Raw genomic sequence first — 25,650 nt, 5'->3', positions numbered from 1 at the left:
ATGCGATCAAGTGTTGTCAACATGTACATGTCTATACAATTTATAATCGATATTTATTTATTCATAATTTATTGCCAATTAGTAAAGTCACAATTATTTATTGAAAGCATTCCTTAATTAAATTAACAATATCAGAGAGTTTCAGGAAAACATTTAGCAGTTTAATTTGTTTTAAATTATCAACTTAGTTTTCAGGCGAAAAAATTTTTTTTCCAATGAAAAACTTTTTCTCATCACACAAACATTTATTTAATCTGTCGTATCATTTTGATAGTTCGAATTCGAATGGGAATGTCAAAAATGTGTGGAAGAGGAAAGTAATATTAGAAACAAGTACTTATTAATCGTCAAAACTACTTACGTACCAAAGAGCCCAATTTGAGGAGATATCTTCACGAAATTTGACACAGAATATTATTTACGTCATCGCTATAATATCCGAAGAAACGGTTCAGATTGGACCAATATATCATATAGCTAGCATACAAACTGACCGATCAAACCAAAGTCTTTGTATGGATAACTTTTATAACTATACAAGGTATCGTTACGAAATTTGCCATAGCTATAATCTCCGAATAAGTCACTCAGATCGGGCCACGAAAGCATATAGCTGCCATTTGAACTGACGGATCAAAATCAAGAAAAAAAATCTTTTTATACTCTTTTATACTATAAAGAAAATCACCTTTGAAGAGTGTTATAGCAATCGAAATTAACGTTTTTTCATGTGTAATATTCGAAAAGGTCGAATTTCAATTATATATCTCACACATTGACCGATATTTTCGGTATAAATCCAACTAAATCCACTGTGGTTCACATATTCAGTACCTAGGAACAGTCACAAAGTGGCATACTTTAAACGCATTATTCACGCAAAGTTTTACCCCGATACAATCATTGTTGCTTAATTTGCATCATGCAGATGGAATTGAAAATGGTGTTATATGGGAAATAGGCGTGGTTGTAATCCGATTTCGCCCATTTTTGCACTATAACATAGAGATATGAGAAGAATGTTATGTACCGAATGTGGTAGAAATTGGTTAAGCTGATCCCAAGATATGGGTTTTCACCTAAGTTTAGGAGATATGCACATTAAACCTATTAGGGGCGAGACCAAACCCACTTTAAAAAAAAATTTAACTGCAGATGCCCCTCCCTAATGTGATCCTGTGTACCAAATAACAGTCTTGTATCTTATTGCGGAGCTTAGTTATGGCAATTTATTTGTTTTTGATTAATGGTGTTTTGTGGGCGTGGCAGTGGTCCGATTACGCCCATCTGCAATACCAACCGTCTCACGGTACCAAGAAACATGTCTACCAAGTTTCATAAAGATATCTCAATTTTTACTCAAGTTAGAGCTTGCACGGACGGACAGACAGACGGACGGTCGGACAGACAGTCACCCGGATTTCAACTCGTCTCTTCATCCTGATCATTTATATTATATGCATAACCTTATATCTAACTCGATAAGTTTTAGGTGATACAAACAACCGTTAGGTGTACAAAACTATTATACTCTGTAGCAACAGGTTGCGGAGTATAATTAGAATGAAAATATCCTCAGCTCAATGAAGATCTTTATTTTTCCCACACCAGCGGTAAGAGTCTAAGGATTCTTCATTGGGTTTATATATTTTGGTCCTTCGAGCCGGATATGAAGCTCAAGCCAAAAATAAAAAGTCCTGTATGAGAAGCAAACAGGCAATATACATAATTTGGCCTTACACCCCAAAAATTAATTATTAATTAAAAATTATATAACATAGTTATCATTATTAAAAGTAAATAATGATAAAACTAGAAAACAAAAATTTTTCCTCTGTAGATTTGAGTTCGTCAAAAGTAGTAAATATAAATTCATATGAAGAAAGAAAATTATAATCCTTATATGTTGGTGCTGGTATGAAACGAAAAAATACTATATTTAAAGGTATGAGATTGTATGGGAATTAATACAAGTATAGCACTACTCCATGTGGTGAAAGAATAAGAAGTGATATAAATTAGCAAATTATTAAAATTTGTGTAAGTAACCTTAGAATATATTTTGATATTTAAAGCAAGTGGCGAGCTAGTACGCCATATACAAGATTTAAAAGGGCAACGTCATTTTGACTCTTGATTCTTAGATTCTCGATAATGCTTTTAAGCCAATAGATAGAGCAAAAATTCCTAAAAGCTGTTACCAACGGATCGAGCATACTAACATTGAAGTTTTAAGGGGGAGAAGAATAGTTTTAAAGGAAAGACATCAATTGTTACTACACAATATACATACATATATAAAGATGGGACATATTGTATGTATGTAGATACACATATATGTATATGTATAATATACATGGGTTTTCTAAAGGTAAAAAATAAATATAATGCATTAAAACTTAGAGGACATTTTGATATGTACATGTGGATATGTTCCCATATTTTTTTTTTTTTTTAATTTTCTTAGAAAAACACCAAAGATAATAGCGAACCCATATTGCCGGTCACAAACAGACGCAGCATTTAGCGTACATTCTGGAAGCCGTACTTTCTATGTTAAGACAAACGAACTTTAAATTTACTCTTATTATATTGTATGTCTCTCTTCTACATTATTTGCAAGTGTGAAAACAAAAATGGATGATTCTTTGCAAACTTTCAAAATTTTTTGTAAAAAAATTTTTTTTCAGTTTTAGGTTTATATAAAAAATAAGTGGCTGCCAATTTTCAAAACGATCGATGAAAATCTCTTTTAACTAGTGTGTATGCAAGGCTTAGAAAAACGCCTCTTGCTCGGGTCCTGAAGGAGAGCTACTCACATTAGTGGTTTATAAAACATGAACGTGTTGCATTTCCACTTAAACTTTGGGAACATAACTATTTTTCATTGCAATTATTAAAAGAAATTGACTTAATAACATATAATATTACGGTTACTTAAAAATTCTAGATCTTGACATATACGTTCATTTTAAATTTCCTTAATATCGATTCTTTGATTTCTAAGCTAAAATGTTGCCTTATTTATATACCTGCCAGGCTTTGAAACACCGTTTGGTGTTTAATTCCACACACAGCAAATATCCTTCAGCTTAATTAATAGGCTGGTAGAGTTAAAGTATAGTCACAATGTTACTCTAATTTAATTAATTAAATCTAGCCCAAGTTATATGCACCAGAAAGTTTAACTAATTTATAAGACTCTATTCAGATGTTATTAAAAGTAATGCACTTTGAATATTCACATATTCTTTTGCAGATTTTAAACTAATTAAATTCTCATAAACAAATTCACAATTACACAACTACAACAAAAACCCAGCAAGCAAATGAACAAACATTTAAAATTGAATTACCGAAGCAAGTGAGGCCAACTGCGCAAGCAAAGCTGCCGTTAAGCACACACAGCGTGCAACCGCGTCAATGACAGTTTATGTTCTCGGCAAGTGTAATGAGCACCAAATTGCAATACTGAATTATTAAAATCTGCTAGTTCAAACCCAAGCAGCCTTTTTGGCAAGCAAACCTTGCCACATCAATATTGACACGAAATGTCGGCGACACTGATTCTCACACAAACACAAACGCTTACATACATATATACCCACCCACTAAGAGGAGGCACTCCTCGGAACGCCAAAACAGCGAAACTGGAAACTTAACGAATGTGGCAATTAAACTTCTGCACAAAGTCTCACCGATTTTTTGCCGTGACGGCGATGCGCGTGTAGAAGACGGTCCTGTCTGTGTGTTAGCGCAAGCGTTTGTGTTTATTTATCCAACAATTATTTCACTCGATTGCGAACTTGATTAGTTTCGGCAAACAGCAATTCAATTCAATTTGCTTTATGTACACAAATATGTACGATAGAATTTATTTGTTACTATGTGGCAGCACGGTTTCTAAATAAAGTTGGATTTTTACTTAATTCCAATCGCGGTTAACATGTGTTTTCAGCAAATTTTAAGCTAACATAAAAAAAAGTTAACTATTTCATTTGAATTAAAATTATTTTTAATGAAATTATTTTTTTTTGCACGCGCGATCGGTTGGTTGGTTCTCAATTCGAAGCCGCTTGCTTGCTGCTGCCGCGTTCGCGTCTCATTTTGGACTGTTGCGACGAACCATAACAGTCAACGCGCATGGACTTCATATTTTCAGTTAGCAAATTTCCAACCAAAGCTCCGCTTTAACGCCGCCGTGTATTAGTTTACCATCAACCACCAGCACCACATTGAGCCAATGCGTGCGAGCCAAGCCTATGATCGCGTCGGCTGTGTGTGGAGCGATCTACAAATTACCACACAGCGCGGTTTGACTCATCCAATTTCAACCGCCAGCAAGCCAAGCTCACCTCTTACGCTCCGCACACACTCTTCCACTAGCGCTACAGACATTAGCTATTGTTTTTGTTGCAGTATTGTTGTGTAGCATTATGAAGCGTTGAGGTTTTTTGCCAAATACTCAGTGACACTCGTGTCAACTCGGTGGCAGCATTACAACATTGGCTGTTGACAGCGACGAAACCAAACAGCAACCCAACCGCAGCGCTTTGGTAGGCAGCGGATGACAGTGGCTGAAGAGCAGCAATCAAAATAAAGCTGTTGTAAATTGTTGATTTTTTTGCGGTATTTCAGTGAAAATTTTAATGTAAACGAAAACAAGTAATATATTATTTTGAAAATATTCTAAAAGCGTCTCTCTTCTGCGAGGCATTCCATTTGCTTCGTCCGTCCGCTCATAAATCACCAGCACGAATTTTCACTTTTCACTCATTATAAGAAAAAAATTGTTTTCAAAAATGCGCAAATTGGCTTTCCCACGTTGGTTTTAGTCGCGGAACTTGGATTTAGTTCGTGACATTTACATTTTCGTGTGTGTGTGTGTGTGTGTAGAAATAATACGTGCTTTCAACAATTTGAATATTGCAATATGATAATTCAATGCGTTTTTATACTTTTTGATGATTTCGCAAGAGAGATTTCGGTAATTACATTACAATTTATTAAGGAGGAATAGAGTTTATTGAACCCAAGCGCCAATTGACGAAATTATCAAACTAATAAATCTATTATATGTAATTGAATGCATTGTTGACTTGCGTAATGGTCGTTGGCATTCAGCGATAATAATCCGACAAATATTTGGCTATTTTATTTATATTCAATTTTTGAATTATAGATTTGGATGTTTGATAACTTTTTCATATACTCCTTATTTCTACAGTAATTTGTATGTTTACTAGATTTTTCTTAAGATTACAAAACTACAGTAGTTGTTGCCCTAAATGTAAGATCGATTTTGAATATATTTGTGCTCACAATTTATGAAACAATGAACGGTTTTGTAAGATTTGCTCTTATTTATGTTTAAGCTAAAGCTTTCATAAGCATTTCTTTTATAATTTTCAGTTGACAAACACTTTTTAAGGACTAGTGGTAATCTGCCAACATGTGGCGATCACCTCAACTTGATACCTTTCGTCCATCACTTTTATATCCTAATAAAACCGCTCTCTCTTTTACTCTCTATTATTCCATAGATTATCCGACAATTATCCAGATGATTGCGGTGGTAGTCTATCTTTGTACACATATTTTCTTCTAGAGTCTGATTTGTCAGCACATTTTGCAAAATTTCTTCATAATTTGGTGCTTTATGAGAAAATGTTCGACTATCAACACAAAACTTTTCTAAGAATTCATTTTCGGAACAGTCATAATATTGATAAATTTGTATCTTTGATTAATTGCCGTATTTTAGGATTTTTACACATCCTACTTATCAGCTTTCCTCTACTAAGCTTCGGAAATTTTCTACAAGTGTAATTAAAACAATATCCATTCACGCCGAACGTTTTGAAAAATTGTTTTTCATTCCTAATTTGATCACTTATTAACTTACTGAGTTCATTTTGAGAAAATAACTTTGGAGTATATTCCCATCCCATTTACCATATCATACTGATTTCTGAGAATTTGGCGACATCATTGTCTCTAAAAACATGCCAATGACTTTAGAATACCAAACCAAATGGAAAATTTTTATTGAGTAAAACAGAACATTTTGTAAACTTCACGCTTGATTTTTATCAAGGAGCCTGAGCTCGCAGGATGCTTGAACCCTAATCATGACGGGAAAAGATAATTTTTTACTAACAAGCCAATACTTCATCAAAATATGCAAAAATGCAATAAACATTAAAGTAAGAACACATTCAATATTTTCATGATCAAATTCGAAATATGCATACTTGAAACATCAAAATTTACTAAGATTTCCAGAGCAACCAAAAAAATTATAATTTTAAATAGAAGTCATTAATTATGCACAATAATAAAAAATAATATAATTTAAATGTGGTCTCGTCTACTTTGTATAGCTTATTAGTCTATTGATAATGTTATTTATCAGTACTTCGTATCATTTGCTGATTGAAACTCGATTAAAGTTTTGGACTTATTCAAATGATAATGAACTCTTCTTAAACTGTGAATTTGCATTAATGCTCCAGCGAATACAATAAGAAAAGTGACCTTGGGTTCTTTCAGTTCACATTTACAATAATTTTCCATAAATCCATACTAGTTTTATAGATATTGGCCAACGCTCCAGCCTACCTTGTCGAAGTATTATTTCATTCAAGAGATATTTTTAGCAAACCACCTTGCCAGCCTTCTGGAAATTACATTTCATTTGCATATAACAATTTTAAATGTATTTTTCTATTCCACAAATATGAGAAAAAGAAAAACCGTTAACTTCGACAGCATTATAATACATTTTTTATAAAAAAAAAATTTTAATTTTTATATCAGATTATCAATATGCAATAAATTTTATTGTAGGGGTAAAAGCTAAAACTATAGAGAATCTGCTTTAGACTTAGAAACTTTGTTCTGATTATTAAAAATATATATATATTTAAGTTTTCTGAGGTGTCATTTACCCCTAGATAGGATAATAAAGATTATTCACAAATGAATACCAATAGATCGAGAAAAGTAGAAATTGTAATTTCTGCTCATAAAACAATTTTCAAACAAAAGAGCATAATGCATCTACCGAGCTCCCAGTTGACTGAATGGGTTTAATGTGACATTTCGCAAATAAAAATACAAAGGCGATTGAAACCGCGCCACAATTCAAATATTATGAAAAATATCATTATAAAAGTTATTAAAACTATCTTTAATCTCACACTGTAGTTAGATTCTGAAATTGTGTGGCAATTTAGTCAAACAAAAATTAGTTATAAGCAGCCATTCATATTATTGCATAATATAGGTGCTGGTGGCGGGTTTTCCCTGATCTAATAAATCCAACGAAGAAAGTAATATTTTTACGTTTTCAACCTATATGCACATAAATATGCTAAGTATGTATAAATTTGTTACTTGCCAACCTAAAGTAATCTTACTTTAAAAGTGAATACCTCCTCTAATTTATTACAAATAATATGTAGAATTAAATACTTTACATATTCTCCTTTCAGTGTATATGCCTACCATTTAACAAAGTTTATTTATGAATGCAATCAATTTCCACTTTTCCGCGTTGCAACCACTTGCTTAACAATCTGAATTGTTTATTTATTGTGCTTCTGCAAACAATTTTCTTGAATATTCTTCAGTAGGTATATTCCGATCAGTCAATACCAAAGCCTGCTAGGCATCAACTTTAGTGACGTGTAAATCAAAAATCAAATAGCTAAAACATCAAGTATGTATATATATAAGCATGATATACATACATATATAAGTATGCGCAATATAGAATACCATGTACTAAAAACAAATCAAACATGTACGAGGCTGATTCAATATATCGACGCCTTACTTGCAACACTTGTAATTATCGTCTGTTAGTATAATATTAACAGACTTTGGTTGTTTTCACGAAAATTTAAAAAATGGTTCGGTTCAATTCTTGAATTGATTTTAGAATAAAAAGTTGAATTTCCCAATAGTAATCTTGAAATGTAATAGAATATTTGATATTATACACTGAATAGCAAACTTGACTCGATCGGGTCCATTATTAGATGGAAAACTAGTACATAAAACTTGCAGTGAAGCTCATGTCAGTTATGGTACAAATAATCAAGGCGCATGTTAAAGAAGTATTCCATTTTTCAAGTTCCTATTTTTTTGCATTTTGCGTGCTAAATCCGTATCGAAAAACATTTTTTGCCTTGATTGGTAAAGCCTTTTTTATGTTCGTGTGGAGTTTGATCTATATATCTCATTTAGTGTGTGTTTGGCAGCATTGTCATGATTACTGTAATCCTTTAGGAAAATTATTCATTGATTAGAGTCTAATAAGAACACGTTTTACGGTGGAAAATTGATATTAGCTTAAGACGCGTTTAAATCCAGTTTTTCTAAAAAATTTTACAAGTATGTTACTAATACTTAGACGCTTCTAAAAAAAGAAGGTACTCAATACTAAGAGGCATTGAACGAATTCGGCCATGACTTATACTCATTTAAATTTTTTCAAAGAAACAAAAGGAAATTATTTTATGTGAAAAGGGAAATATTAGAAAAAGATTAAATACGATTGGTAATACATTTTTCATGAAAAATCTTACGTAGTTATTCAACTGCCCTCCTATTTGCATAGATAAAACACAAATATTCAGCAAATATTGTACATATTTGCTGGCAATTGAGGGCATGTGGTTCCCAACGTGAAAACAACAACACGAATACTGGCAAAAAATTTACAAAACTAACGACAACAATCAGTATTGAAAGCGTGCTGAACCGAGCAATAGTTTCTTAGTGTCTGCTTACTTACGTTTGTTTATGAGCCAAATGTGGTATACTAACCGACATAATGGAAAGTGTTCTGTATTTAAAGATGAATATACTATGAAACATGAATATAGTTCGAAAAATTTATTAACAACGAGAATATCCTGAAATAAATCTAACTGTTGAAGAAAACATCGTAATTGATTATAGTTGCATTAGAGAAAGAAAAAGTCGATGAATCAATACTTTTTATTAAAACCAACAGATGACCTGAACAAAATATATTAAACTAAACAGATATGCGTCCACTGTGTAACCTATCTATTTCTGACTAAAATCTGACGATTGTCGTCTCGTGGAATACTTGCTTATTCATATTATTATGTTATAAACTACTTTATTTACTTTCTACTTTTTTATACTCTCGCAACCTGTTGCTACAGAGTATAATAGTTTTGTTCACCTAACGGTTGTTTGTATCAGCTAAAACTAATCGAGTCAGATATAGGTAAATGATCAGGATGAAGAGTCTGTCCGTCCGTCCGTCCATGCAAGCTGTAACTTGAGTAAAAATTGAGATATCTTTATGAAACTTGGTAGACATGTTTCTTGGTATCGTGAGACGGTTGGTATTACAGATGGGCGTAATCGGACCACTGCCACGCCCACAAAACACCATTAATCAAAAACAACTAAATTGCCATAACTAAGCTCCACAATAAGATACAAGGTTGGTATTTGGCACACAGGATCCCATTAAGGGGCATCTGCGGTTTAATGTGCATATCTCCTAAACTGCTAAAGCTATAATAACAAAATTCACTGAGAACAAATATTTTTAGCACCTCTATCTACGGTGTGGAAATGGGTGAAATCGGGTGACAACCCCGCCCACTCCCATCGCATCTGATGTTTTCACTCTCCAGTATGCAAATCATGCAACAATGATTATATCGGCGTACAACTTTGCTTGAATAATACGTTTAAAGTATGCCACTTTGTGACCAAAAATTGTCGAAATCGAATAAAACTGTTCAAGCCCCTAAGTAGTGACTATAGCTGACTTTTTACTGAAAATATCGGTCAACATAGAACAAGGCGGCAAGATCCACAAAGAAATCTAAAAGGAGTATACCATTTGACTTTGCGAGAGTATAAAATGTTCGGTTACATCCGAACTTAGCCATACCTTACTTGTTACTGTAGTGTTAAACATTCACATTTCTATACGCATTCATCACTTTAATACACTCTATTTGTTGCAAATATGTACTTGTATATGCACAAATATATCTTTGTAGTATGACTACGTCAAAAACTTGTAAGAATTTCTGTCCGTGGTGATTTATAGCTGACAATTGTGCTAGTCATTACGATTTTGCTGCGTTCGATGCAATCCTGCGGGAACTTGCAGTACCTGCTTGTATGGATTTTGACTGATCTTTATCACACACTTTCATAAAAATATAAAAAACTGCAAATGAGAAATTCTGGCATTATTTGACTCCACTATGCCATTTTTTATGTAGATTTTTTTATTTAGCAAAATGCAGCAATGAAAATTACTTCGTCAGAGCCGTCATTAGGCAGCTGAAAAGTATATACATGTTATTTTTATGAGAGAGCACTACTTGAATTGGATCCATACACATCTTTGTAGCTAGATCTAACACACACACATAAAAACCTCGCAGCTGTTGGACAATAGTTTCATAATATAAATATAGTTTTTGAGCGACGGGAGTGTTGAGTTTAAAATGGAATTTCGTAAAATAATGAAACACTATTTTTATGATATATATTATGGTGTCTATATAATACAAGTGGGATGATGGATTAAATTTCATAGACTATCTTTAAAAGGAAATATATAATGGATGGATTATGGATAATAATAAGAAGAAAGAACAGTTTTATCCATACAATAACTGTGTCATAGAGCAGTGAAAACGGTGTCTAAATTACATGAATTGGACTTCGGATTGTGTTCTCATCTACCACATTGGCTGATCAAAAATTCTCGTTTAAAAGAATTTTAGGGACAATAAAGAGATTATCGCCGAAACTGTCTCCTATTTGGAAGGGAAATATAAATTAATATGTATGTAAAGTTTTATAATCGAAATTTTGTTTTATTAATTCATGTTTTGTCAAGAATTTTAAAATAATACCGGTAAAGGTAATTTAATTTAAGTTTAAAGTAATTGTGTAGGAAGGATTTACTACAAAGTGTTGAACAATTTTGGACAACAATGTACAGGACTACCTATCATACAAGATCTCAGTAAAAAGCTAATAAAGACTTTTGCTTTTGTTTGCAAAAGAAACAAATAAAAATTAGTTTCAAAAAGCCTAAAATAAAATTAGTTAAGGAAAATCGTCTAGTGATTTCATAACATTTCAGTAACAACCCAACATTTCTGTTACTTTGAGTTAGCAGATATACCCGAACCTAGGCATGTGTAAATTATTGTACGAATTATACGCTATCTATTAAAGAAGAAGCTATACGTTTCCAAAATGCCTTCGGAAGAATTTCTGTTAGAAGTTCGAACTGCGCTCGATGCATATATTATCCAAACTTTTTTAATACGAAATTAAAAAAAAGAATACAATTATCTAATAACCATTGTTTGGTGTATAATTTATGAGATCTTACATATTCGATAATTTTGCAATAAAGCGCTTTAATTGTTAGAACTCGAGAAGCAACAGCTACATGCCTATGCTGATGATGTGGTACTTATGGTTAAAGGAAAATTCCTGAATACCGTCTATGAGTTCCTGAATCATTGAAGGGTATCTAAACGTGGTATCCAACTAGGCAAATAGAAGCGGCCTAGCCGTCAAGCCAAGTAAAACCGAAATGGTTTTATTTACTAAGAGGTATAAGATCCCAAATGTGCCTCTCCCCTCTTTCGGGCGTTCACGTCTTCAACCTGTTGATAAGGTGAAATACCTAGGGCTTATCCTTGATAGAAAGCTTTCTTGGAGGCCAAACATCAAGGAGAGAGTCAAGCTTGCCAAGCTCACATCGGAATGGGATCGAGTTGATTCTTCACTAACGTCTTGCGTTCTGGCTCTGGACCAATGGACTCTGGTCGACGACCAACTCCTGCGCGACTGCGCGATCCTTCTGGTCGAGAGTGGATCGCAGGAGGTAGGGGGATATTCTCGCCTTGAACAAAATTCATCTCTCCGCCATAGTAGGAGTTCTCACTGTGCACTGTCCAATGGGAACTCATGCGGTGCGGCTTAGAATACTACCCGATGCTAGTTGTCAAAGTTGTATGGAGGAGGGGGAAGTGGAAACATCCCGGCACTTTCTCCTCCACTGTCCGGCTTTCGCTAGGTTGAGACTGAAACATCTCGGCAGTCACACATTCGGCGGACCAGAAGATTTGGCCGGAACAGATATTGGCCGTCTCAACAAGTTTGTCATAGGCACAAAGAGCTTTGTCGACATGTAAGGGTCTATTGATCCGGCTATTTGATCCTTCTTAGGATCGACCCTCTAACCTAACCTAACCCTACACGTCAGTTGAATTGAACATGTGTTAATTTACAAAAAAATATAAACTGTTTTCCGCGAATTGATCGCGCAAAGAAAAATCGTTATGCGTAGTAACCCGTAATTAATAAAAATATCAATTTCCATTTTTTTGATAATACATTGTATTGCTACACTGTTTGACAACGACCCACCCTATCGCAATTTTTCAAACATCTCCCGACTGCAAAGAATTCTATAAGTTGGCAAAATCTTATCGAAAGCGGATGAATGGCAAAGTAAACAGAACGAACAAAGAGATATTAATATTAGATGAAATTCTCTTAGCATTAACGGAATTAAATTTTCTTTTGTTTTTGTCATTTGACTACTCATTGTTGACCATTCGCTGTCAAAGTAATTTACAATAACGTCACAGCAACAAACACATTATGCTGCATCTAACACTTTGTATAATGCATAATAGAGTGTACTTATGTACTCACTTATTTATGCATATACATATGTATGTATGCATGCAATTACACGCAACAACTCAGCTGAATAGCTTTCAATGGTGCATTCAACAGGTGCGAGTGATTGCCGAGTAATTGTGCGACTTATGCCTAGGAATGCCCGCAGCGGCTGCCCTACTGCACACACACTCACACATACGTACATATGTATATATGTACATGCCAGTAAATATGTATTTGCATGTTTGTGCGCACTCGTCGGCTGAAATTCTGTGCTTTATGCTTTTCAATGTTTTGTTACACTTCAAACGGCCGACAGCGCAGTTGACAGCGGCACGACTGAATAAACAAACTTCCTGTCGCCGCTGCTCATTCACGCTCAGCCAAAGCGCCACCACCAGGTGGATTGCGACCATTGCGACCTAATACATACATAAATACATATGCACGGCTTTATGACGCAGAGCAACACAAAAGCACTTCCGGCCCCAAAGATTGCTTTGACTGAGTGGAAATTATGTGTTTAAATGTATGAAAAGCGACGCATGCAACCACAAACACACTTACATACGAGTGTATTTAAATATGTGTGTATATGATATGTGGAGATACGCGGGTATTCGAGCACGATTTCATATTTTACAGGCATGAGGCTATTAATTATGCGTATGCGTGTGTTATGAGCCAACTCTTCGGTGTGTTTCTTTTGGGGGCATGCAACATGTCATTGATGATTATAGCAATGATGCCGGTGGCGAAAAATTGTGCTGTTTGACTAATTGTTTTGTTGTAGTTGCGACAATGTCGCCTTGAAAAACATTTTTCAATTCGTTTCACTCGTTGCTCCTGCACAAAAGCCATTGCCAGCTTTTTACACAAATACTACTCCAATAGTACATAGATATCCGACAGCTGCGGTAAACTTTTGTGTTTGCTGGTCTATGATGTCTTTGCTAAACAGTCGGTACACAGATTAACTACAACATGAAAACTATTCAATGCTAACAATTGTTGGATAACAGTTTGAACTACCTACAATTGGTCAATATAACATAGTAAAAGTTAGAATATGTGAGTAAATCAGCGGATATCTTAAACGAACCTAAGCTTAGATACTAAGTCGTCCAGTTGCAGCAGATACTTAAAGTTGCGAAATCATTTTCATCTTAGAGGAGTGCTTAACTAAGTTGGGTGAGTTAGGGAAAAACTCAAATAAGACAAGTAAGGAAGGGCTAAGTTCGGATGTAACCGAACATTTTATACTCTCGCAAAGTCAAATGGTATAATCGTTTGAGATTTCATTGTGGATTGACTGATATTTTCGTTAGAAGGTCAACTATAGGCACTGGGGTCCACATATTTAGTACTTAGGGGCTTGAACATTTTTGGTTCGATTTAGACAATTTTTGGTCACAAGGTGGCATACTTTAAACGCATTATTCACGCAAAGTTTTACCCCGATATAATCATTGTTGCTTGATATGCATAGTGGAAAGTGAAAGAATCAGATGGAATTGAAAATGGTGTTATATGGGAAATAGGCGTGGTTGTAGTCCACTTTCGCCCATTTTCGCACTATAACATAAAAATATGAAAGGAACGTCATGCACCGAATTTGGTTGAAATCGGTTAAGCAGATCCCAAGATATGGGGTTTCACCTTACAGTGGGCGGTGCCACGCCCACTGACTAATTTTGAATGCGGTTCCTATAAAGTCATCTCATACCATCTCAGAGATAAAATTTAATGTCTCTGATTTATCTATCTCTATCTAGTTTTTAACAGTACCGTTATATGAGGAGTGGGCGGAGTTGCCACCCAATTTCTGCTATTTTCACACTGTAGGTAGAGGTTCTAAAAATATTTACTTCCAGTGAATTTTGTTATTATAGCATTAGCGGTTTAGGAGATATGCACATTAAACCTATTAGAAGCGGGACCACGCCCACTTTAAAAAAATTTTGACTGCAGATGCCCCTCCCTAATGTGATCCTGTGTACCAAATAACAGTTTTGTATCTTATTGCGGAGCTTAGTTATGGCAATTTATTTGTTTTTGATTAATGACATTTTGTGGGCGTGGCAGTGGTGCGATTACGCCCATCTGCAATACCAACCGTCGCACGGTACTAAGAAACATGTCTACCAAGTTTCATAAAGATATCTCAATTTTTACTCAAGTTAAAGCTTGCACGGACGGACGGACGGACGGACAGACAGACGGACAGACGGACGGACAGACAGTCACCCAGATTTCAACTCGTCTCTTCATCATTTATATATACATATATAACACTATATCTAACTCGATTAGTTTTATGTGATACAAACAACCGTTAGGTGAACAAAACTATTATACTCTGTAGCAACAGGTTACAGAGCGATATCTCAAAAACTGAGGGACTAGATCGTATATAAACAGACAGACGGACATAGCTAAACCGACGCAGCTCGGCACGCTAATCTATTATATATATATATCATATAAGATCTCCGACATTTCCTTCTGGGTTTTACGAACTTTGCGGCAAACTTAACATACACTGCTCAGGGTATACCAAGATACAATTTAATTTATAAAATGTAAAAGTTTGATATTTCAATCATGATGTGATGATATGAGGAAACATTTTTTGTCTTCCTCAATTTCTGAGGTTTTAAGTTGTCTTTATATTTGGTATAGGCATTTTAGGTGCTCATTTGTGATCAAGCCGTTTTTCTATATATATTTATATTATTGTGTCACCTTTTTTACAAAAATAAAAAAATATAATGATCTTTCTCAAGCTTTTTTCATAAAACTAATTTTGCGGTTTGTTTCCAAAGGGAAAATTTGAAGAAAATCTTGTCCGGCCTCTGATTCCTACAAGGATGGTTGGCTTTCATTTAATTTTCCTTTTATATTGAGGATATTCAGCGTTTCGATGTTAGATGAAGATCGAACCTAAGTCTTGAAACAACCTAAAAAAGGCAATTTTTATTACAAAGTTACAAACAACTACTACAGTAATTGTTTTAAGATATATATATTTTTTCATATTTAAAAAAAAGTACAGTAAAATTAGTCTGGTCATCTCCGTTTATGAAACCTAAAAGAATTCTCCTGACCTACGATCGAAAAGAAATTAAAAATTTACAAATTGACGGCGCTTTAAAAAAGTTGAATTTTAACCAAAAACCTATGATCGAAAATAAATAAAAAATGTTACCCAAAATTTTGGTTGTTTTTGGCTTGCCAAAACTCAATCGAATTCAACAACACTTCAGAAGTCTGTAACTCAAAAAATATTTGAAATATTAGGTAAAAATTTTAGTATGTTATTTTTTAGAGTATAGACTATCGAAATAAGAAAAAAAATCGAAGAAAAGACCTATTTAATCTACAATACATATATTGACATTAGTAAAGTTATTAGAGCAATGACGGGTTCACTATGGTACATTCGAAAATATTCTCAAATACCTTAGTTTTCCTAGGATAAGATAATAGAGAAAAAACTTACTTGAACTCTGGGACATCAAACTTACTGGCCAAAAGCTTAAAAATAAATATGTACCAGCTTACCAAAGAGTCCAGTTCAATATTGAATATATATAAACTTCATTACTTGTTCGGCTTTAAAAAATCAGTTTCATTACATAAAGATATGTGTTTTCAGTTTTTAATATTTTCGTTGTAGGCATACAGATGTGCATTTATTGGTACATATATCCACAATTGTGCACAGAGTGTCAGTTTTCTTAGACACCAGTAGTTGACCCTAAACACTTTACACTTTTATTACATGCTCCCTGACCTATCTTGCGCATTATGAAGACATTATATAATAACAAAAGATTCAGGCTGCACTTGTCTCATTGTACTCTCCACCACATATGTACAAGTACATATGTACACAACATATCTAATATAAATACGAGTATGTATAATAATCATATAATATAATATATGCTAGTGTAGCAGATGCGGCTTGTTGGCCGCTTGTTTGTTGTCGGGAAGGTCGCTTTAAGCTGTTGCAACATTTATTTTTGACGCTTTCATTCCCTCTTTATTTGCGTGTCATTGTGTTTTTAGTTGTCTTAATCTTATTTTAACTATTTTACATACAATTCATTAGTAGATATTTACCATACATACATATGTGCACTTATGTGATGTAATGCCTCATAAAGTACATTTGCACTGCTCCAATTTGTTTGGCACCTCTTTTATGAGCATTTTGGTTTTGCTTTTGTTTGTGCTGTTATTGAATTACTGCAATTGTCATTTCATCGTTTTTGGCTTGAAAAATTACCTGTGCGGCAATAGTTTGGCTAGTACCAGCACAACATAACATTTACAGATTGTTATGTGATGGGTTTCGGTTTAGTTTTAATATTTGTCTTTTTTTTATATGCATATTAGTGGGGTATTACGGAAGCAGTAAACGCTATGCATACGATTATGTCTTTACTGATGAGTTTATCTCTCTAGAGAAGATACCAGTCTTGCACTGAAATATTACTAAATAACCTCCTAGCTTCAAGCCGTATAAACAATTCTATTTTATTTTAAGCCTTAAGGCTTGAAAATTAATAAAGACAAGAAAAAACTTTAACTGCGAATTACATCGAAACTAGAATATCTTTTATAAATAAAAAAAATTTAATTTTGTTCGGTTAGATTACATGGCAGTTATATGTATAGTGGTGCAATCTGAACAATTCATTTGAAAATTATATCGTTGCCTTATACAATAACCCCTGCCAAATTATAGGGTCTCCAACTTTTCCTACTGGGTTTCTCAACTTCGTGGCAAACTTAATATATACATTTACCCTGCAAAGGGTAAATTGTTTTTTTTTTTTTTTTTTTTTTTGAGAGTAATTTGTCACATGAGCAATTTACAATGGTAAAACTGGTGTAAAATGTGTAAAACAAAGTACTCTCTTGCATCAATTCAACTCGAAATTTAAATATTCTGAAAACAGCGCAGCGCGCAATAACGACCAGAAGAACCAAGTATTATTCCACAAAAACATATTTAATGATATACATATATATGTATATATAGCCGGTTGTATTGTCCCATTTTATCCCAGTACTTTGAGTTAATATAAATTTTTTTCTATTTCTTTTATATTATATGTTATTTGTTACATTTTCAAGTCTTTTATATGGCTTTCGGTTTTTTTTTTCGCAATACAATTTTGTGTAGTCTATAGTTGTGGAATTGAGACCTTATACTTGAGGGCTGAATTTTGATGTTTAAATATAATATAAACATACAGAACTGAGATTTATGCGGAAATTATTTAGGAATAATTATATTCGTGATAAATCGAAATTAGAAAATATTTGCTATTATATATATATTAACATTTAAGATGGAAGTTTGAAAGTGGATTTCAGGCGGCAACTATGTCTAGCTTCTAAATAAAATTTTATTATCAACAAACTCTTTCGCTTCAATAGATAACTTAAGCATCAATTAGATATCGAATTAAAACTGCTAATGCTTTTGTGGTGCGGAAAATCTTAGTAATTAAGATCTATGTATTTACGGCGGACTTTATATTGGGAATGCCAATAGATGAAAACAGTCCGTACGTTACGGTGCCCTCCATATTGATCAGTGGTTCAGATATCTAAATAAAGTTAACATAAAAATCTTTGTTTAGTTTAAGAGCTGGTAGAATTCTTCCTTTTGCAGCTAGCATAAAAGAAATGCTCAAGCACCACTGATCTAAATTATATAACAACTGAAGCTAAACTATTTGAAAATATTGAAATTTTATAATGGATAATGGATTTAACCTTGTTGGATATATTTCTTATCTGCCATCGAAAAGTTATTTTAAAATAGTGTCTTTGAGGCACCTAGAAATATTTTATTAGCCCTCAGTTCTTATTGATTGTAAGAATATGCAATGTTCGACTGGATATCGAAGATCGAGCTCGTCCTCACTTATTTAATATGCTAAATATTACAAGGCAGCAAATAGCTTTTGTAGTCTAAAAATATCTTCATTTTCCCTAATAGTTTCTTAGCAATCTTTTGAATCATTCTGTATACTAATCATTACAACAAAATACTTCAATCTTTTAGTAAAAATTCACTACTTTTACAACACTTCACATAATTTTTGTTTTACTTGTAAATGACTTTTGCTTTTGTATTTTTCTGTTATTTTTTTACAAAAATAACTTTCATACGATTATATGAAGTAAACTAATTCGGATTTTGTAAAGCGCGATAATTATCACAATTATATTTGTGTTAATTCTGGCACCTTGGCGACTGCTAAGAGAGTTTGAGAGAGAGGGAGACAGTGGAATACGAAACTATCTACTTCTAAAGTGAAAACTAACAAAATGAAACGATTAATTTACACAATCGGACTAAAAAAAATTTTGGACTCTTTAATAAAACGTAAAAGAATTGTGAAAATACGGTTCTTTGAGACGATTGACATATCTAAACTGAAAATGTCAAATATATCAGACCTTATGGTACCACACAGTGACGGGAAATGGCAATCCATTGCGAAAAATTGTAAACAATTTGTATCAACAGCGAACCCTTTTCGTGGTTCAATAAAAACTATTGGAAATGGGGATGAAAGTGGAAATGGTCATGGAAATGGCGGGAACGGAGATGATCATTATAAAAAACCAGGTAAATTTGCATAAATACGACAAACGATGACTTTGTGCTGCACATTTTTTAGCGGTTTTATTCAGTTGTGCCTGATGATGTTAATAACTGTTAAAATTAGAGTAGTCCGATAAGTACTTTGCCACATAAGACTAAAAAGTTTTGAAAACATTGCAATTTATTTCTCAACTTAATTTCCTTTCTGCTTGAGGTCTGCTCATTACGTCCAATATTTCCTTGGTCACTCCTGTAGCGCAGTAAATCGATGTTTCGTCAATGTTTACGAAACCATGCACCAATCGCACTCAATATTTCATACTTATGCCTACGTAGTTTTATGAGTTGCCTGCTATCTCAGCTTTTTCGCTCATTGTGAAACGGCAGTGAGCGTGAACTTCGTACTATTTTTCAATTCACCATACGATAGTGGCGTCATTGGGCGTATTTATCACATTTGAAATAAATAACATATTTTTATTGTTGTAGTGAAGAAGTTGAAAGATCTGAGGAAATGTCGGCATTCACTCTAAAACAGATTGTTAAGGTCTATGTATTCAGTGCCAGCCATATTTCCAAAATTAGTAATATATATTAAGGCTTTTACATTTCGACTAGACCCTGATCTGAGAAGAATGTCTTCTTGAAGTGAACTTAATTTTTATTCATCTAAAAATCTTATTCTCAAATAATACCTTTCAAACTGAGTATGCTCAAAGCTGCAAATTAGATTAAGCCTCTTCGTTCATTACTTTTTGATTACAAGACGGTATTAAAAATAACAGTACCCTGTAAAACGTGTTTTTAGAAGGCAAAACCTCAAACGAGCTGTTACGGTGAAATCGTTCTTTGGAGAAGTCTATATTATTTTTCAGATAAGAACACTCAGTTTTATTATTATGTTTCGACCGTGATTTCGTATGCAAACAGATAAGAAGCAGAAATTTTACTAAAAAGCCCCAAAATTTAAATTAACCCACAAAAATTATGAAAAGACTTTATGTTCGCATCGCATGCCAGACCTACATTTTATTTTTACCGAATCAAAGAAGCTGTCAATAAACCGTTAAACCCGCCAAGTGACACGCACACTCATTTCCTTATGCTTTGCTCGCCTTAGTCATTAAGTAATGTTTCCTTCATTGCTGACAGTTTATAGCTGTAAAAGCGACTTATCCACCCCGCTGTCATTTGTAACTAGCAACAGGATGATAGCTGTAAAGTAGTCTACATTACATTAACTGATATACGTATGTACATACATATACATACGTGTCATACAACCATCGGTATGTAGTTGATAACAATCCCCTTAGTAAACTCTCAACAACAATAACGGCACTTGCATTGTGACCCTCTTGAGAATGTTGCACGATATGCTGCCACAAATACCCGCAAGTGCTCTTAGATAATGTCGCCCACCAACGATCACACTTACAAGTGTAACAGATACGAGTACATACAAACACGCGCATATACATATATACATATACATAAGCGTACCCCCGCACGGAAGCGCGTCAGCTGGAGAAATGCAACAGTTTGCTGCAAACGCCCTTTTATATGCGACAAAGTGCACGCTTACTTTTTAAACATAAATGACCGAAATCGTGGCTGGGATGGTGGTTCGGTAGTAGCGGAATTTCATTGTGTTTGATGAATGAGATCCGAAGAATACTAACAGATGTGTATCGATGTATGTATTTGACTATCTTGAAAGTGAACGTGACTCTGTCAAAGCGGATGTTCGAGATGTTAGTATTCGAAGTGCTATCCTTAGTTACACACATGCATTGTTCCTATTGCAGAGCGCTTTTACTGTTCAACTGCAAATCTTTCAGTGAAATATTAATGTCGAAACTCACATTAGGAAAATAGGTGGCACTGTTGTGCGCGGCGGATATGTTTAATGGGAATTTGGTGTGGCTAAGAATCGATGCCAGCGATACATACACACACACGTGTGAGCATCATGTGTGGTGCATTTCTTCGACCACGTTTTGTACTTTGCGCGATTCGAGAATTCTTATTACTTGAAAACTATCACGTGATTGATGCTGAGCGCCTTTATTAAAATAAATTCACTTGGTAAAAGCAAACCGTTTCTGTGTTTAATTAAGCACGAAGGTTTCTGCATTATCTTACCATCGTAATGTATTTCACTGTGGATATATCTATCTTTGGTAGATCTTCAAAGGATTCGTAGTATACAATTCTGAAAAAATATTTAACGCCTTTTGGAACATCACCGAAATTATCTAAGAAAACTTAAAGTAATCATCACTGAGTTGCATTGCATCACATTTATTAGTGACCCCTGAACATATAAAACATGCAAAGCCAACATGTTGCTCAGACTATAACAGTATTGTTTGGCTGCACCAAAGCTATAACCTATAACCGAACCTTCACAGACGCATTTCTGATAGCATAAAAGGGTATAAAAAGATCTTTATCTTTATAATTTATTGGTCAGTTTATATGGCAGCTATATGCTGGTGCGATATACCATATATGGTATATAATATCAGATTTATATCTGAGAAACTGAGGGACTGAGGGACTAGTTCACGTATATACAGAAGGACGAACAGACGGACATGGCTACTTTATAGGGTCTCCGCCGTTTCCTACTGGATGTAACAAACTTCGTGCCAAACTTAATACATCTTGTTCAGAGTATAAAAATATAGTGTTATGTACAACAAATCGGTCTGTCTGTTTGTCCGTCCGTTGTCTTGACCCAGCAATTGAGAGAGATGTATTTTTTCGCAATGTGGGGAATTTGGTATTGCATACGCTTTTGTACTAAAATATATAACAATTTAATTGGGACATTCGGGTCATTAAGTAGTAGAGCATAAGTGATTTTAGGATGCGCCTTAGGTAAGACGGTTATGTTCGAAGCTAGTAGTGTCCGTAATTCCTGTCTGTCCTCTTAACTTTAAAGTGTCTTACTCTGGTACTTACTCTTAACATAATTAAACTCGGTTGGCATGCTAAACATCGCCGTTCAGCTCAGATGCGCGAAAATTAACATTTTTTCGTTGGTAAAATGAAGTTTTTTTTTCTCAGAAATCACTTGACCAATTTGATTCGTACCATTTAAGTTTGAATATAGAAATCAAGTGACAACTATGTCTAGCTTCTAACTAAAATTTTTATACTCTCGCAACCTGTTGCTACAGAGTATAATAGTTTTGTTCACCTAACGGTTGTTTGTATCACCTAAAATTAATCGAGTTAGATATAGGGTTATATATATATAAATGATCAGGATGAAGAGACGAGTTGAAATCCGGGTGACTGTCTGTCCGTCCGTCCGTCTGTCCGTCCGTCTGTCCGTCTGTCCGTCCGTCCGTGCAAGCTCTAACTTGAGTAAAAATTGAGATATCTTTATGAAACTTGGTAGACATGTTTCATGGTACCGTGAGACGGTTGGTATTGCAGATGGGCGTAATCGGACCACTGCCACGCCCACAAAACGCCATTAATCAAAAACAAATAACTTGCCATAACTAAGCTCCGCAATAAGATACAAGACTGTTATTTGGTACACAGGATCACATTAGGGAGGGGCATCTGCAGTTAAAAATTTTTTTTTAAAAGTGGGCGTGGTCCCGCCTCTAATAGGTTTAGTGTGCATATCTCCTAAACCGCTAATGCTATAATAACAAAATTCACTAGAAGCAAATGTTTTTAGCACTTCTATTGACGGTGTGAAAATAGTTGAAATCGGGTGGCAACTCCGCCCACTCCCCATATAACGGTACTGTTAAAAACTACTAAAAGCGCGATAAATCAAGCACTAAACACGCCAGAGACATTAAATTTTATCTCTGAGATGGTATAAGATGACTTTATAGGAACCGCGTTCAAAATTAGACAGTGGGCGTGGCACAGCCCACTTTTAGGTGAAAACCCATATCTTGAGATCTGCTTAACCGATTTCAACCAAATTCGGTGCATAACGTTCTTTTCATGTTTCTATGTCATAGTGCGAAAATGGGCGAAATCGGATTACAACCACGCCTATTTTCCATATGACACCATTTTAAATTCCACTTGATTCTTTCACTTTCCACTATGCAAATCAAGCAACAATGATTATATCGGCGTAAAACTTTGCGTGAATAATACGTTTAAAGTATGCCACCTTGTGACCAAAAATTTTCTAAATCGAACCAAAACTGTTCAAGCCCCTAAGTACTAAATATGTGGACCCCAGTGCCTATAGTTGACCTTCTACCGAAAATATCAGTCAATCCACAAAGAAATCTCAAACGAGTATACCATTTGACTTTGCGAGAGTATAAAATGTTCGGTTACATCCGAACTTAGCCCTTCCTTACTTGTTTATATTAATAAGCATCAGTTAGATATCGAGATAAAACTGCTAATGCTTTTGGGGTGCGGAAAATCTCACCCGAAAAAGGTTGAAATCATTCCAATAATTAAGATCTGTGTATTTATGGCTGACTTTATATCGGGAATGTTGGTCGATTTTCGAGACATTTTGATAAAACTATTATGATTGTCTAAAATTGATAAAATCTCAAAAAAATTAGCATACAAATCTTCGTTTAGCTTAAAAGCTGGTAGAATTCTTTCATTTGCGGCTAGCATAAAAGAAATGCTTAAGGACCGAACAAAGACATGATGATCCAAATAATATAACAACTAAAGCTAAACTATGTGAAAGTATTGAGATTTTATAGAGAGTTATAAAAAGGTCATTTACGAAACTAATCTCAACAGCGAGTAGGGCAACTAACATTCCCGTGATTAGCTTTCTAGAATATTCAGAATATCATTTAGAATAACCTTTATATCAGTGTCTAAATATTTGTTGGTTTATGGATCCCATCCTGCGATCTAACCTGCTTGGATATACTTCTTATCTACCATCGACAAGTTTGGCTTATTAGCTTGTGTGAGTAAGACTGAAATTTGCTCGAACACAGCCATTTGCCATGTCCGCCATTGTTTTGGCCAACAAAAGTGCTTTCAATTTACGCGTTGCCATTTGTGTCTCTACGTCGAACAAAGGCGCCTTTATGTCGAACATACTAGAGTGCCATTCTGAATGTCGAAGTCTGCTATTGGCCACAAGTTAATTGAACTTGTCGAACGTGCAGCGAATGCTCTTCTAGGCTGACAGCCACGAAACCGAGAGGAAAGGAATACTCAACAGACTCAGATTGTGCCGCGTTAATATGCTTTTCATATTTTTCGCAAAGAGTTGCTCAAAACTGCAGATTGCAATGCAATTTTTGGTTGCTGCTCTCTGCTAGCGAATAAGTGAAGCATACTTTTGGGCGTGTTATAAGCTTTAAAACCGCTTGTCTCACTATTACAACTGATTCACCTAAGTTACTAAGTAATTGCGGTTGATTTTAATTTTTTCATTCTTTTCCTCTTCATTTTATAGCCACTGTTGCTAAGCGTAGCGTTGGTTGCCAGTCGTTTTGCTGTACTTAAACATTATTCAGAGAACAAAAGTATTTTATTTTTACATTTTGCGGCTTTCAATTGAAACTTTGATCCTTGTTCCTTTGTGACTGCTGGCCGCTAGCTTCCGCATAATCATTGTCTGCCCATTTAGCATAAACTAAGTCTGAAGTGAGCAAAAAACACAGAATTGATAAAATTTATTTCGACGCAGTAGACCATTGTAAACTCATTTGTCAGTTGTTGGTCAGTTGAGTGAAAATTTGCATTTCGGTTGACGTCGGTGCTGGAATGAGCTGGTGAAGGAAAACTTTTCGTGCAGGACAATGGGAAATGACAACTTTCTGACAAGCCTGTAAAATACACATTCTCTATGGTTATACGGTATCTAGCTATGTATAAATATATGTAAGTATATGCATACATTGGAGTCTCTGTAGCTGAGGGTGAAGCGTTTCTGGTGCATTTGCTGAGAATGGTGTACTTGAGTTAGATTGTTAATGGATATTAGAAGTCGTAATTCACAGTAATTTTCAGACAATGCGCAGCTGAACATAAATTTTGACGATTTTTTTTTTGACACATCTCAGATGAGTAAAAATTTGTTCTAAAGCCAGATACACTTGAGTAAAACTACGAGCGTTGATGTCGCGTTTTCAAATTTCTAGAAAATTTTTGGTTTTTAAGGTCTGGAGCCAATTACTCACCGATTATAAGATGTTAGCATCAATGACATCAACTTCCTGTGGACTACTCCCAAAGCAATTGAAACAAAATGTAATAAAATAAAATAATAAAATAATTACCAGCAATGGGTAATGTTCACGCTGGTACAGAAA

At 34.5% G+C, this 25,650-nt stretch overlaps 2 protein-coding genes across 6 annotated transcripts in view; one reads left to right on the top strand and one right to left on the bottom strand.

Moving 5' to 3' along the window:
* jv (javelin) overlaps nt 1–12,005 on the bottom strand; it is a 43,593-nt gene extending 31,588 nt beyond the window's left edge. The window contains exon 1 of the mRNA XM_070111302.1: nt 11,794–12,005. Coding sequence (XP_069967403.1) covers nt 11,794–12,005 — 212 coding nt within the window. The remainder of the gene's footprint in view (nt 1–11,793) is intronic.
* MCU (mitochondrial calcium uniporter) overlaps nt 1–25,650 on the top strand; it is a 147,686-nt gene that overhangs the window by 86,315 nt on the left and 35,721 nt on the right. The window contains exon 1 of one of the 5 annotated variants that reach the window (XM_036365233.2): nt 18,933–19,384. The exons of 3 other annotated variants lie outside the window; for them this stretch is intronic. In XM_036365233.2, coding sequence (XP_036221126.2) covers nt 19,081–19,384 — 304 coding nt within the window. In that variant the 5' untranslated portion in view covers nt 18,933–19,080. Of the gene's footprint in view, nt 1–18,932; nt 19,385–25,650 lie in introns of those variants that run through there. One more of the 5 variants, XM_036365238.2, reaches the window with a different exon arrangement.

Source organism: Bactrocera oleae, chromosome 6, assembly GCF_042242935.1.
Source record: "Bactrocera oleae isolate idBacOlea1 chromosome 6, idBacOlea1, whole genome shotgun sequence".
NCBI classification, from domain to species: Eukaryota; Metazoa; Arthropoda; class Insecta; order Diptera; family Tephritidae; genus Bactrocera; species Bactrocera oleae.
This window is presented reverse-complemented; position numbering and strand designations above follow the sequence as displayed.